Source organism: Mesoplodon mirus (assembly GCF_964341445.2).
Source record: "Mesoplodon mirus genome assembly, chromosome: 12".
Taxonomy (NCBI): domain Eukaryota; kingdom Metazoa; phylum Chordata; class Mammalia; order Artiodactyla; family Ziphiidae; genus Mesoplodon; species Mesoplodon mirus.
Window position 1 is genome coordinate 74,973,173 of NC_138988.1, and position 15,229 is coordinate 74,988,401.

General features: G+C 52.4%; 2 protein-coding genes across 3 annotated transcripts; both read left to right on the forward strand.

Annotated features, from left to right (window-relative positions):
- Positions 1–141: 141 nt before the first annotated feature.
- Positions 142–6,509, forward strand: KLHDC3 (kelch domain containing 3). Of its 2 annotated transcripts, none has more exons than XM_082638197.1 (11): positions 142–287; positions 2,528–2,740; positions 2,919–3,095; positions 3,248–3,363; positions 3,552–3,623; positions 3,733–3,946; positions 4,025–4,111; positions 4,258–4,366; positions 4,494–4,567; positions 4,691–4,769; positions 5,959–6,509. In XM_082638197.1, the coding sequence occupies exons 2-11, from the start codon at positions 2,587–2,589 to the stop codon at positions 6,098–6,100; spliced, it is 1,224 nt and encodes a 407-aa protein (XP_082494323.1). In that variant the 5' UTR covers positions 142–287; positions 2,528–2,586; the 3' UTR covers positions 6,101–6,509. The 2 variants fall into 2 exon arrangements, with proteins under 2 accessions (XP_082494323.1, XP_082494324.1); XM_082638198.1 differs by having other exon boundaries at positions 5,892–6,102.
- A 346-nt stretch (positions 6,510–6,855) lies between these two features.
- RRP36 (ribosomal RNA processing 36) lies at positions 6,856–11,198 on the forward strand. Its single transcript, XM_082638199.1, has 7 exons — positions 6,856–6,990; positions 8,986–9,133; positions 9,265–9,331; positions 9,411–9,515; positions 9,805–9,879; positions 9,986–10,103; positions 10,574–11,198. Exons 1-7 carry the CDS (start codon positions 6,897–6,899, stop codon positions 10,708–10,710), a joined length of 744 nt encoding a protein of 247 aa, XP_082494325.1. The 5' UTR covers positions 6,856–6,896; the 3' UTR covers positions 10,711–11,198.
- The last annotated feature ends 4,031 nt before the right edge of the window (positions 11,199–15,229 follow it).

Genomic DNA, 15,229 nt, shown 5'->3' on the forward strand with positions numbered 1-15,229 from the left:
AACTGCCGCGATTTTTTGACACGTATCTGGGCACATGCCCAGAATCTCCTCAGGCTCCTGCCCACTCTTCAGCCCCTGACGTCCCTCCGGAGCCCCGTGAACTACAAGTCCCGATAGGCTTCGGGCACTTAGCTCTGACTGCATGTGCGCAGACAGCTGCCCGCCGGAAGGATAGAGCCTGGTTGTGTTTATCTCGTTGGGGACCGAGTCGTCGGTTGGCGTGCAACGGGGTTCTAGGCTGCAGGCAGCGTGAGGACCCGCGGCCCCGCCCCGGCCCGGCCTGGCAGGTAGCCCGGGGTGGGTTGAGGGACAAGGAGAATTATAGGGGCTGGGGACGCCCATGCTTAGCGCTGGAGTCGTGGGGGAGGGGCCTGAGAGTGAAGAGGTGGGGGTGGGGAGGGAGCTAGGGGGATGATGGGAAAGGAAAGTGTTAATGGGGAAAGAAGGGCTCCGGGAGGATGGTGAGGAAACCAGTGGGGGAGACCTGGTAGCCGGAGGAGGCACTAAAGGAAATTGGAAAGAAGATCGGGTTGTGAGGAGAACAGGGAAGCTGAGGATAATGGAAGAAAAGGGCGGGGGGTGTCTGGAGTTGTGCGGGAGGGGAGGTTGGGATGACTGGGAGACGACAGGGGTAGCGTCACATACAGGGAGGAATATCTCTGGCGGAAAAGGGTCAATGGATATTAGCTTTTTTTCCCTTAGGGGAAGAGGGAAAATGGAGGGCTGTCGGGGTGGAGCTTGGAGTTGTGGGAGAAGGAAGAAGGAGAAAACGGCAAAGCTCTCAGGAGATCAAGAAGGGCCAGAAACGGGGAGTGAAAATTGCAAGAGAATAGGAAGCGGGGTAGGTACATGAAGGGAATTGAAGAAGCTTGAGAATGCGGCAGTGATGGAGGATGGGAGAGACCCAGGGATAAGAGGAGCCCCTGAGACCCTGGGGGCTTGTTCTCCACGAGCTTGAGTTGTTTTTTTTTTTTTTTGGAGGAGAAGCTAAGGTTTTTTCTCCACCTTTGGATGGAATTGCTTCTCTCTTGTCCTCTGAGTTCTTTGCTTTACCTTGATATAGCTGAAGTGGGGAGTGGAAGCTATGAGGGAAGATGGACTCCAGTTCTTAAGCTCTTCAACCTCCTTCCTATCTGTCCTTACAAGCCCAGATCCAAGAGCTTTTGGATTGAGGACAGGAGTAATGAAGTGAGAGTGGTTTCCTGAGGGGCTATTTCAGGTTTGGCAGAGTGGCTATTTAAAGCATGGGGTTGGGGGTTGAGGGAGGTTGGGCAGGGGCAGGAGGGCTGGCAAGCCAGCGGAAACCCGTGTGTCTTTCTTGCGAGGGGCCTCCCTTACTTGAGCTTTTTCTGTGCCTGAGATTCTGCCTGGCTCTTCCTTCTGCCAGGGCTTCTTTTTTTTTTTTTTTTTTTTTCCCTTCTGCCAGGGCTTCTTTTTTTTTTTTTTTTTTTTTTCCCTTCTGCCAGGGCTTCTTGAACAGGGAGCAGATGATCTACCCAAACCCAGCAGGTGCTGCCAGAGCAGGCAGTGCCAGCTGCAGGATTTGCCTGACAGAGCCTTCAGATGTACCCATTATCACTAGGTTAGCGGGTTGTCTTTAAGAGACCATGTTCTCTCATGCCTGGGTCTTTTTCTTGTCCTGCCCAAGGGCATTTTGCTTTCCTTTCCCTTTCCAGTGCACACCCCCACCCCTGTCCCCTTTCAGAGACCCAAGTGGGAGAAGAGCTGCTGGAAATAGCTTGTTCTCTACCACAATGGCTAGGTTGGGCAAGTGGCACGAGGAGAAAACCCTACCCCCTCAATCCCCAGCACACACATACCTTTCTGGCTTAAGTTCTTGGCAGCATGCCAGGCACAGCTGTCAAAGGAACTCCTCATGCCTGTGAGGAGCCCTGGGTGACCCCAATGACCACAGCTCTGCTTGACAAGAGCCCCCTATGAGGGGCTGATCATCCATGGAGGTCCCTGTCCAGGATCAATCCCACCCCGTCCTGGATAGAGGAACTGTTCCACTCTAAAAGCCTAAAAGCTTTTCTGCTTGGAGGCACTCATGCCAGCTTTCAGTGGACTGTCTGGGGTTGGCTGGGCTATTAATAGCTCTGAGTATTTTGAGATCCCTCTCCCCACCTCAAAGAGCACGGAGATTCTTAGAGAGGTGGCAGTAGGCAGAGCAGAGTCAGAAAGACGAGAGAACTCACGGACCTTTGAAGGGGGCTTGGAGCTTGGGCCAGGCCAGTGACAGGGTGCGGCCGCCATGAGTAGGGGACGACCACGTTGAGCCCTTGATCGGCAGTCTGAGCTGGCAGTCAGGTCAGAGTGGCCCCACCCTTTGCTGTTGGAGAACACAGGGCCAGGGCTAGCTTCCTGACCTCAGCAGCTCCCCTGGGGCAGAGCCAGCCACCTGAGCTGCGGAGGGGTGGTGTGGGAGGGCCACCAGGGTGACACTTAGAGGCAAGGCTAGTCCTGGGCAGAGTTGAGCCAGGCAAAGGCTTTGCCTGAGGAGCCCGTGGCCCTAACTTGTGTGCAGGTAGCGAAGGCAGCAGGCCGTGCCGGGGGGGCATGTTGCTGTAACCAGTGGCCCAGGGGATGTTACGGTGGACGGTGCACCTGGAGGGCGGGCCCCGCAGGGTGAACCATGCTGCAGTGGCTGTCGGACACCGGGTGTACTCCTTCGGGGGTTACTGCTCGGGTGAAGACTATGAGACGCTGCGTCAGATTGATGTGCACATTTTCAATGCAGGTAAGCTAACTCAGGGACCATCCCTGGGTGCCCACATCAGGGAGGGCAGTGGGTGGCTGAGTGAGGTTTGATGGTGGCCCCCACAGCCAGAGGGAGTGGAGGAGACTAACATGTGGTTTGGGAAATTGTGGACGGCCTGAAGGGAGGTTCCCAGGGCTGAGCAGAGCTGTGCCCACAGTGTCCTTGCGTTGGACAAAGCTGCCCCCAGTGAGGCCCGCCACCCGCGGACAGGTTCCCGTGGTACCCTACATGCGGTATGGACACTCCACTGTCCTCATCGACGACACAGTCTTCCTTTGGGGCGGGCGGAATGACACCGAAGGGGCCTGCAATGTGCTCTATGCCTTTGACGTCAGTGAGTATGAGTCTCTGGAGGCTGTGTTCTGCCAAATGGTGCCTTGTGGGGCTGGGAAAGGTGTGGGCTGAGGGGGGCTGGGAATAAGGCGCCCCAGAGTCGAGGAGGGAGCACCTGCTTGCTTACTGGGACTACCCTCTCCCCTCCTTCAGATACTCACAAATGGTCCACACCCCGAGTGGCAGGAACAGTTCCTGGGGCCCGGGATGGACATTCGGCTTGTGTCCTGGGCAAGACCATGTACATTTTCGGGGGCTACGAGCAGCTGGTAGGTCTGGGAAGAAACTAGAGGTTTCCCTAGGGTGGGAATGAGAAGGAGGAAGGGGAATTGAAAGTAATGGAATGGGAGGCTTTGGTTTGCCTGCAGGTTCTGAGGTGGGAGGGACGGAGGGTCAGAGAGTGACCCCTGCTCCTCTCTTTTATTCCTTCCTTCACTTCCTTTCCCTTCCTTGTCAGGCGGACTGCTTTTCCAATGACATTCACAAGCTGGATACCAGCACCATGACATGGACCCTGATCTGTACAAAGGTTGGCCCTTCTTCCTCTCTCCCAGATCCCCACCCTCGACTTAAGGAACCATAGGGAGCTCAAACAGTGAAAGCTGACCCCTCCCCCTCCCGTCTCTGCTCCTGCCCAGGGCAACCCTGCGCGCTGGAGGGACTTCCACTCGGCCACAATGCTGGGCAGGCACATGTATGTCTTTGGGGGCCGTGCAGACCGTTTCGGGCCATTCCATTCCAACAATGAGATTTACTGCAACCGTATCCGTGTCTTTGACACGAGGACTGAGGCCTGGCTGGACTGTCCACCCACCCCAGTGCTGCCCGAGGGGCGCCGGAGCCACTCAGCCTGTGAGTGTCTGTTAGGTCCCTGCCGAGTCCCCGTCCCCCCATTGCCCCTACATTCTTGACATTCCTCTCTCCTTCCAGTTGGCTACAATGGGGAGCTGTACATTTTTGGTGGCTATAATGCAAGGCTGAACCGGCACTTCCATGACCTCTGGAAGTTTAACCCTGGTAAAGAGCACTGGCCCTAAGGGAGGGACAGGGAGCAATTGAGGGGGCGTGGAAAAGAAAAGAATAATCCTGAGTGGGTGAGGGGCGGGGGTGGAGAGGATTTCTGGGCTAGCAGGTGTTGAACCTCCATTTAAACTTCTCTTTAGTGTCGTTTACCTGGAAAAAGATTGAACCGAAGGGGAAGGGGCCATGTCCCCGCCGGCGCCAGTGCTGCTGTATTGTTGGTGACAAGATTGTCCTCTTTGGGGGTACCAGGTTAGGAGGAGAGAGGGGAGGCTTCCAGGAAGGGCCTAAGCCTGTGACTAACATGGGAGACATTTGAGCGAGAGGGTCTCGTGGGTGGTCTTCACTCCTTCCTTCATCTCTCTTTTGATCCCTATAGTCCGTCTCCTGAGGAAGGCCTGGGAGATGAATTTGACCTCATAGATCATTCTGACTTACACATTTTGGACTTTAGTAAGTACGCTTATTCTCTAAATGCTTTTGCCGTCAGGGTCCCTGTCTTTGGGTGGTGATATCCAGGACTGGACCCTTTCCTCGGCTTTGACCATCTCCCTTTCCCCCACTCCTCCTTTAAAGGCCCTAGTCTGAAGACTCTGTGCAAACTGGCTGTAATTCAGTATAACCTGGACCAGTCCTGTTTGCCCCATGACATCAGGTACAGTGAATGGTTGGAAAGGAGGGACTGGTTGAGGGTGAGTGGGCAGCACAGGCGTGACCTGATTGGCTTGGTCTCAGTGTGCAGGAGAGAGAAGATTTTGTTCTGTAGTGTACTTGTGGAGAGGGAGCTAGAAGGAAATATAAAACTGTCAGCTGGGTAAGTTTTGTGGAAAAAATGTCCAGTTTTCAAACCAAGCTCACAGGCATCACTTCCTAATTCCTGAGCTTATGCAGTTATTTTTGTTAATATGCTGAGAAAGTTTGATTAAACCTTAGAACCTAGCTGCAGAGAAAAAACAAGTTTAGGAGCCTCTGGATCACATTAATTCCAGAATTAAGGGAGGCCCTTCCTAGCTCCTTCCCTTTGAATTCCATTCTTAGGTGTAAATCAAGCACTGAAAGTTGTCTTGTGTATAATTGTGCCCTTCTGGGTCATTCTGCGACACTTTCCTCTCCTTGATTGAGTTCAGCTTAATTCTTACTTGCTGAGGGTCTGTGTGTTCAGTATTTGGTGATAGAGTGTACAAGGCTGGACAGATGGATCCCAGGCTGGCCCAAGACGAACACATGTGCAAGTGCCTAGTACCAAGTAGAGTAGAGCCTTGGCATAAGGAGGTACTTTGTAGAATGACAGTTGTCAGAAAGAGAGGAATTTAATTTTAATATGGTGGGATGGCTGGGGAGGGCCTCAGGGAGGATAGGAGAGCTGAATCAGGGCCTCAAAAGGATGGGAGTTGAGAGCAAAACCCGACATTCCTGGTGGGGGGAGGGGCATCCTGGTTGGATCTGAGCAGAGGAGGAAAGGTAGGTTGGGACGTTTATTGAGATGTATACACAGATGTTTTTCTCCAGGTGTTGGGCACAAGAATATCAATAGGTAAACATAAACAGGAAGTCCACATGAGCTTGCAGGTGCACTAGTGGGTGGTAGTGGATTTGGTGGTGGGTGGAGGCCTGATTGTTAACCCTCATAGGGCTGTAAGGAAGAGGTGGCCGTGGGTGGTGGAGCTTTAGGAAGTTGAAGGTACTGGTGTGTTCATTGCTTTGTTTGAGCAATTCTGGCCTTGGGGGCGGGGGCTCCCCCTTCAGTCCTTTCTGCCTGTCATTTTTGGCCTTGCAGGTGGGAGCTGAATGCCATGACCACCAACAGCAATATCAGTCGCCCCATTGTCTCCTCCCATGGGTAGGAGGAAGTTTCTGCCGCCTCCCTTCCTGAGCCTGCTGGTGTCTTCACTGCCCTTGCCCATCTCTCCCCCGCCTGCCCCTTTGGACCCTGGACTTGGTATACCTCCACATGGAGTTGCTGGAGAGGTGTTTTCTGTGCTGTGAACTTAGTGGGGAGCTGCAGGGGGGAGGGCTAGGTCCCTTCCTCCTTGGGCCGAGGGCCCCTTCCCCTTGGTGCTCTGTCCCATTCACCTCCCTCCAACTGCTCCTGGGCCTCTGCTCTGCCCCAGGTCAGCCATGCTCTGCTGGGAAGCGAAGGGAATGGGGAGGAGGGAGAAGCAAGCAGTGTCAGCCTCAGGAGCTTCCCCTCCCCACCCCTCTTTCCACCTCTTCCCGCTGCTTGAGCCCTGAGCATTGATTGGGAGCTGAGAGGAGTTGCAGCTGTTGGCATGAAATCTCCTTCTCCCTGACCTGGGGAGGGGAGGACCAGCAGATAATCCCACCCTTCCTTGAGCTGTTGCTGTACCCTGATGCTCTCAGCCAGCTCAGATTTTATAAAAATGAATTGAAAGTCTCCAAACGTGTGATCTCTTTTGTGTGGAATAGACAAGGGACGGCAGGAGTTTGCAGTGGGGCCAGGGTGCTGAGGTTCTGGCTTTTCAGCCAAGAGCATTAGGAAACCAAATACCACCACGGCCTGGCCGGAGTCTCTCTTCGGCGCGGAGTGCAGCCCAAGCGACAAAAGGGAGGGGGCAACGTTATTTACGGTGGGCTCCCTTTTCCGCCCAGGGAGGGCTCCCCGGCCGCCCACCAGCGGCCCGCCCGGCGGTGGGCAGGATCTGCTCTATTGTCACCAAGCCTCGCGGACTCGGCCTGCCGGAGATGCCGGAAGGAGCGGGGCGGGGCGGCGGCCGCCGGAGCGGAAGGAGCGCCATTAGTCTTCGGCGCGCCGTGCGAGCAGATGCTGAGTGCGAACTCCCGGGAATGGGCGGCCTCCGGGTCGCCTCGCGGGGCTCGGGACGGCGGGGGCCTGGGGCCCGGGGACCTGCAGAAGGGTGAGGGGACGGCGCCGGGCCGAGGGGCAGCCGCGGGGGCGGGGTGAGGGGCTAGTGGCACCGCGTGTGGTGCGGGCTCGGAGCCTGGAGACGCCGTGACCGTGAGACTCAGTTCTCTGAAAGATGCAAACACCGGGAGCGCCCCCAACGCACTGGAAAGTGGGGAGTGAGAGAGGATGCTTCCTGGATTAGGACATCCTGAGCAGTTTTTTAAAGGGCGAAGAGGGTTTTTCGCAGGGAGGAAACGTTATGTTCAACAGCAGAGTCAGGAAAGGGGATGGATTGTTGGGGAAGGCTTAGTAGGTGAGGATTCAACAAATTTTGCCAACATTATTGAGCATCTGTTGTGTGCAGGCACAGTTCTAGATGCTGGAGATAACAGTAGTAAATAAAGCAGCACAACACTGTCCTCATGAAGCTTACCTTTTAGGGGTTTAAAAAAACCCAAGCAAATTAATAAAAGACAATAAAACACGGAATTGCAGATTTTTAAAGGGTAAATTTTTTGAAAAAGGTGATAAGAGCTTTGAAGAGAAAGCAGGGAAGGAGTTACTGTTTTTAAGTAATCACAGAAGGCCTCACTGGGTAGGTGACATTTGAGAAGCCGTTTGAAGGAGGTGAGGGAGCAAGCAGTACAGCTGGAGTAAGTGTTCCAAGCAAAGTCAGGTGCAAAGGAACTGAGGTGGGAGCATACCTTCCTGCTTAGGAACTGCTTGGAGGCCAGTTGACTGGAGAGGAGTAGGAAGGAGGAGATGGTAGGACATGAGATTAGAGCCAAAACCCAGGCTAGGTCACATGGGGTCTTCAGGCTATTACAAAGCCTAGAGCTTTTCCTCTGAGCAAGATGGAAGCCATCGGGGAGTTTTGAGTTCTGGAGTGACATGACGTGTAGGATATGTATGTGGAAATGAGGTGGGAGTGATAAGATTTGCCTTTTTCTTTTTTTGTTTTGGAAAGAGAAGGTTATTTTATTAAAGACTTAAAGTGAAAACTTCAGGTCTGAAGTAGTTTCCTTTTGTAAAAAAATTTTTATTGGGAATATGGCTGATTTACAATATGTTAGTTTCAGGTGTACAGCAAAGTGAATCAGTTATACATATACATATATCCACTCATTTTTTAATTTTATATTATTTTTGGCTGTGTTGGGTCTTCGTTGCTGTACGTGGGCTTTTCTCTGGTTGCGGTGAGTGGGGGCTCCTCTTTGTTGCGGTGCGCAGGCTTCTCATTGCGGTGGCTTCTCGTTGCGGAGCGCGGGCTTCAGTAGTTACGGCACACGGACTTAGTTGCTCCGCAGCATGTGGGATCTTCCCAGACCAGGAACAAACCCGTGTTCCCTGCATTGGCAGGCGGATTCTTAACCACTGTGCCACCAGGGAAGTCCTATCCACTCTTTTTTAGATTCTTTTCCCATATAGGTCATTATAGAGTATTGAGTAGAGTACCCTGCGCTACAGTAGGTCCTTATTAGTTACCTATTTTATATATATCAATACTAGTGTGTATATGTCAATCCCAATCTCCCAATTTACCCTCTCCCCAGGTTTTGGTTTTCAGATGCCTCTCCCAGGCTGAAGCGGGGAGCATAGCTTTGAGAGGAGTGAGACTGGAGGTTGGGAGAGCAGTGAGGAGGCTAGAGTACTGATGGAGGTGAGAGGTGCTGAGCGTATCCTGAGCCAGAACAATGGCGATGGTAGCTGAGCAAGGGAGACAGAGGTCCTTATGGGGAAACCTGTGAAGGAGTGATTTAAAAGAGCCTTACATATACACCTTCTTTAGCAAGGTGAGGCCCCAGGTACCTGGAACCGATGGGGAGTTAGGTGTCAGTGTAGCGCCATTACAACGTGTGCTGCCCAGGACCTTCAGTGATGGGTCTGAAGGGGATGTTGGAAAGGATCAGTTACCTAAGGAATGAAGATGGGATGGCGTCTTTGCAGCAGTGGCAGATGCTGAGCTGAGTTGCGGTTCCCTCCCACCCCCACCTACCTTTCACAGGCACATCTCACATGTCATTTGAGGAGCTGTTAGAATTGCAGAGCCAAGTGGGGACTAAGACGTACAAACAATTGGTAACCGGAAACAGCACTAAGAAGCAAAGTGCCAGACCACCTGTCCAAAAAGCATGTGTTGCAGATAAACACAGGTGAGGCGCAAGGCCTGCCCCAGGAGTTGGAGGGTAGCTGGGACCTTGAGTAGGTGTCTGCTTTCTTGGGTGGCAGGTGGGAGGCCTTCGACAAGACTGGAGTTCCCTTGACCTGTTTAATTTCTCCACAGGCCCCTGGAAATGTCAGCCAAGGTCCGGGTGCCATTTTTGCGTCAAGTTGTTCCCATCAGTAAGAAGGTGAGGAGGAGCCAGTAAGCTCTTTCTCAGTGAAAGGAGACTGAACAGTTCTTTTATATTCTCTCTGTTCGCTCCAAAGGTAGCCCGGGACCCCCGCTTTGACGATCTGTCAGGGGAATATAATCCTGAGGTGTTTGATAAAACGTATCAATTCCTAAATGACATCCGAGCCAGAGAGAAAGATGTGAGTAACGTGAGATTGGTCTGTGGGGATTCCGAGTGGTGAGACTAGAGCACAGGTCCGAGAGTCAAGCAGAGGGGAGCAGGGCGCGTCAATTTACTAGCTGTGTGATCATTGACAAGTTACTTAACCTCTTTTTGCTTCAGTTTCCTTATCACAGAAAGATAATAATTCCTGTCTCATAGTGTTTATGGGAGTTAACATATGCGAACCTCTTAGAATAATGCTTGGCACAGAGTTTCACCTAACATTTACAGAATGCTAACTGTCATACTCATCTTCCAACGTGGAGCTTGTGAAAAAGCAGCTGAAGAAGCGCCGTTCAGGGGAGGAGCGTGAGAAACTGCAGCAGCTGCTTCAGCAAATGGTGAGTAAGTCAGAATACGGGGGAGGGAGGTGAGAGCAGGTCGAGGCAGGAGGTGATTCAGTCCCTGCTATTCACCTGTCTCACCGATCTCATCTTTGCTCCTCAGGAGCAGCAAGAAATGGCACAGCAGAAACGGAAGCGGCAGCAGGAGCTGCACCTGGCCCTGAAGCAGGAGCGGCGGGCTCAGGCCCAGCAGGGCCATCGGCCATACTTCCTGAAGAAATGTGAGTGGGGCACAGCTATGACAGGCTAGTTACAGGAACAGGGGTTGGGTGGCCATAGAGGCTAGTTACAGGAGCAGGGGTTGGGTGGCCATAGAGGCAGGATACTGTGTTGGGGGTCCATGAGCTCCCTAAGGGAGGCATGAAGGCTGGATCCCATGGTAAGTTGGAGGAAAGTAGAAATAGTAGGGAGTTGTTGTAACCATTCTTGTATCCCTAATGACTATGGGCAGGGAGTGTCCTTTTTATCTCTGTCCCACCCCCACATATGTGGGTAGGGCACAGAGAAGGAGCTCATAGTTGGTTGAATTGAGAAAGAGTAGATTCATAGAAGTCAGCTTGCTTACACACGCCGGTGAACTCCAGATGGGTCACATATCCCTGCATAGTGGTTGAGAATTACTGACCTGGGGAAAGGGAAAGAAGCGGGCTTCCTCCTTTGCTTACCAGCTTTCTTTCTCCTTGTCCTCTAGCTGAGCAGCGCCAGTTGGTCCTAGCTGAGAAGTTCAAGGAGCTGAAACGAAGCAAGAAGCTAGAGAGCTTCTTGAGTCGGAAGAGGCGCCGAAATGCAGGCAAGGACAGAAGACATCTCCCTTTGAGCAAAGAGTAGTAAGGAGCTGTCCTCAGCTCTGCCACTGCCCCAGTGAGAAACGCATCTGTGGGGACACATTTGGTCTTGGCCCGTTCTGGTCTTTCCCATTCAAGGGCAAGGGTCACAGCTGCCTGGGAACCCAACTGGCTCAGAGATGACTAGAGGGCTCTTGGACTGCCTGAGGGCTGGACAAGAAGAGCAGCTCAGCCTTCTGCCATTCCACCCTTCTTCTGCTTGGATCTGGGTCATCATGCCCTCAAATCCTCCCATTCTTGCCTTAAAATAATGATTCTGGTATAGAAGGAAAAGGACTGGTGAGTGACCTTGAGGCCAGCTGAAAGCCATAGAGTCTCTGAGTGGCTCCCGGGACTGGGACTTTATGTAGGAGCCAGTTCATAAACACTCGTGTCACTCATCTTTTTATTCTGCTGCTTTTGTGGGTGGCCTAGAATTACCATTTCAGGGGCCACGTGTTGGATGGGCAATAAATCTCATGCTCCTACAAAGTGGGAAGTCAGATCAGAGACCCTTCCTATTTAAACTGAACAGATGACACGATCATTCAAAGACGGAACCAATCCCACAACTCATCTACTTAGCTTTGGTCTTGGATGCAAGGGGAGGTAGAAGGTGGGGACAAAAATATGATAATATGGGGCTTCCCTGGTGGTGCAGTGGTTGAGAGTCCGCCTGCTGATGCAGGGGACACGGGTTCGTGCCCCGGTCCGGGAGGATCCCACATGCCGCAGAGCGGCTGGGCCCGTGAGCCATGGCCGTTGAGCCTGCGTGTCCGGAGCCTGTGCTCCGCAACGGGAGAGGCCACAGCAGTGAGAGGCCTGCGTACCGCAAAAAAAAAAGGTAATATGTAAGCACAGCTGGCTCTCAGTACTGTTTGGGTGGAGAATTCATATTGCCTATGTGGACTGGAAAATCCTCAAGCTGACAATTCAGTTTAAAGTGATCTCAGGTTGATAGTGCCTTTAGGCACCTGGCAGAAGCAAATGCATTCCTCTCTTTAGGATTGTACTTTAAACCCAGGCCCCAAGGAATTCCTTCAGATAAAATTTCAAGGAATCTAAGCTTACAGTGAAAACAAACAAGGGGAAAAAAAAACCCATAAGCAAGGGTCATTAGGAACAACAGGCAAGAGAATCAGACCAGCAAAGACTGAGATGTTAGAAGTATAAAATACAAAATATAAAATGTCTTACGTTTAAAGAAAAGCTATGACTGATGAAAAAAATATCAAAAAGGACCAGACTGATAAAAAAAATTTTTAATGAAAAATATGCTATTTGAAGTTAGAAACTTTATGGTTAAGCTGCAGATTAGACACACCTAGAAGGAGAATGAACTGGAAGTAGATGTGAAGTTACACAGATGGAGCCCAGGGATAGAGAGAAATGGAAACTGAGGAAAAGAGGTTAAACAACACGGAGGATAGAGTGAGGAGATGTGAGACCAATCAGAGTTCCAGAAGGAGAGAGTATGTTAAAGGGGATGAGAATTATAATTGATAATTTATGAACCCTAAGAATCAGGAACACCAGTTAATCACAGACGGTGGGGTTGGGGACCTAGATAAATCACAAAAACTACAGAACATTAGAAAGATTAACATCTAAAAAGCAGCTATAGGGAATTCCCTGGCAGTCCAATGTTTAGGACCCAGCTTCCACTGCAGGGGGCCCCCTGGTCGGGGAACTAAAATCCTGTGTGCTGTGTGGCGCGGCCAAAAAAGTAATAATTTAAAAAATAAAAAGCAGCTGTAAGGGAAAGGAAGAGGTAGAATTAGAAGTTAAGACATCTGTTATTGCTTGATGCTTCTGGGATGGGGGAAAAGATATAGTTCTGATGACAGAAATGCATAAAATGCGCTTCTCCCAATGATTGTTAGATGAGGCCTCTAGCTGCCAGGATAGTTCGCCTGTCCCAGGGGGAGTGAGGGAGCCAGTGCTACAGGGTCCCCAGTGTCACGTGTGTCAATCCTAGTTTAAAGCCAAAGGACCGATTCTGGCTGATAAAAGCAGAAATAGACTATTGAACTACTGGGCTCACAGAAACACTAAGAAGGCTGGAGAGAAGCTCCAAAAAAGGAGTGGGGGATAGAGCAGTTAAAAGCACTGTAAGTCCTACCTGGGAACCAGTGTTGACGTGAAGATGTCAGTGCCGACACCAGAGGTGCCCCACTTCCCCCTGCTCTGCTCTAGACTGAGGCGTTCCTGGCAGAGGCGTCGAGTCACCTGGCTGCAAAGGCGATGCTGGGAAAGCCAAGTGTCTGGTCTTTCATATGGCGGGAGGTGGGCTCTGCCTTCTCCCTAGGTTTGTGGTAGGGAGTTTCTAAGCACAAGAAGGGGGTTCAGGTGAAGGGCAGTCAAGAAACCGTAATGTATGTCCACCACACGGCTGTATTGGTCCCCAAGCCTCCAAACTGCTACTTTTGCCCTTCAGCGAGGAGCCAGAGGAGATGGAGAGCTCTGAGCTTTAGCTGTGGGTTGGTCTGGTTGGTTTTGGTTTTTACTGTTAAAAGCTTTGTTGAGATATCATTCACATACCATACAGTGTATCCATTTAACGTGTACAATTCGGTGGTTTTTAGTGTATTCACAGAATTGTGTGACCATCACCACAATGTTGTAACATTGGTGACACCTCAAAAAGAAACCTGGTACCTTCTAGCAGTCACTCCTCAGTTCTTCCCAATCCCCCCAACTCTAGGCAACCACTAAACCACATTCCGTCTCTAGATGTGCCGATCTGGGGACATTTCATATAAATGGGATCATTATGTGGTCCTTGGTGTGCAAACCAGCTAAAGGGATATACGGAATTGAGGCTGTGAGGATGGTCTCATACGGGGATCAGGGAAGCAAACTTTCATCCCCTGAGTCAGCCAGGAAGTGTTTGCCCTGTAGAGATGGAAAGTCCTGAGGGCAGGGAAGGAGGCTCAGATCTTTACTGGTGCTGGTGAGAGAAGGGTAATCAGGACTGCTCGCCTGGGTGGCTGGATTTGGGTACCAGATCAGGCAGATCAAAGTGGGGTTAGACTGTGTGTGGAGGACAATGGGCAATGTAGGAGCTGGACTGCAGACAGGAATGTGCAGGGTTTTGGCGTCATGGCTGGTGTGCTCTTCCTTTAAGGACTGTTGGAGGTTTGTCCATTGCAGATGAGCAGGTGGGTACCCTGTGGGAGACTTCGGGGCAGGGTGACTGAGTGGGACGAATAAGGGGTTGAGCGAACGCCGTGGATGCGACTAGTGGCCTGGAGCTCAGCCCACACCAGAGCCCGTGGGGGCAGCAGCAGCACAGGAGGTGGCAGTGGGACAGAGTTCCACCTGGTCCCCGCATGTGGTGCATGCTGGCCTGGCTACTAGAGCCCGGGGGCTCTCTGGGTTTCTGTGGGAAAGGATAGGCTCATAAAGAGCATGAACCCAGAGAAGCAAAAGGCGCCGGCCCCACAGAGCTGGCTCAAAAAGGAGGACGTGGCCTGGGCCAGCGAAAGAGAGTCAGGCCATGATCTCTGGCACAAAGGTGGAGGAGCAACCAAGTGACAAAGTGCAGCAGCTCCAGTGTGCCCACTGCTGGCCCAGCCTGATGCCGCCTCAGAATAGAACGGACCAACAGGGCGGTTCTGCTGTGAGAACCACCAACGGCACCACAGGGCCACCACACTGCAAAGCAAGCAGGGGCCCTCTGTGTCCACACTTTGCTTTGTTGCCTCATCCTGGGCATCCTGACTCCCAAGCCCTGGCCGCTTTTTCCCTTACAGAATCTATTCCATATGTCAGTCCTGGGTGGCACCCAGTTCGCTACGGCCAATGTGCCCTCTCCCACCACCTGACTCTTCTGTAGCTTTTTCCTAGTCACCTAGTCATGGATTCAGGACGCCTGGGTCACTCCTTCCCTCCTGCGCTAAGGGCCCTGCCCAGACACAGAGCTCCACCCCCGGCACCGGGTCCCCTAGCCTGACCTGCCCTGCCTCAGTGTGGGTGGGGCCAGGGGGGCCAATCAGCACAGAGCAACAGGCCTGCCTCTGGAGCTAGCTGGGGTCCAACTCTGGCGACAGTGTGCAGCTCTGCACAGCCAGAGGCGGGCAGAGGCAGGGGAGTAGAGAGGGGCAAAGAGGAGGAGCCCGTGGGAGCTGCAGATCCTTCTAGGTCGGCTTCTAACCCAGACCCTAGAGCGTCTGTGGGGAACACATTAAGGTCCTGGGTGCCTGTAGTGGCCGCAAGGGTCCTTTACCTCACCGTCCCCTTGTCAGCCTTACCTCGGGACAGCGCCGTGCACACTTCTGAGCGTGGTGGCCAGAAGAGGGACTTGGTGGCAAAGCCTTCACCGTGTCAAAGGCTCCCACACGAGTCCCACAGTGACTGTCCAATTCCACAAACAAGTGAAATGGAGCCCTGCTGGATGATCTGCCGAAGTTGCAAGCCATCCAGCGCATGGCAAGATGGACTCGAATCTCCACCCTGCCAAGGTGAAAGCACTTCTGACCACACACCCTCTGAGAAGACCCATCCCCAGAGTCCACTTAATC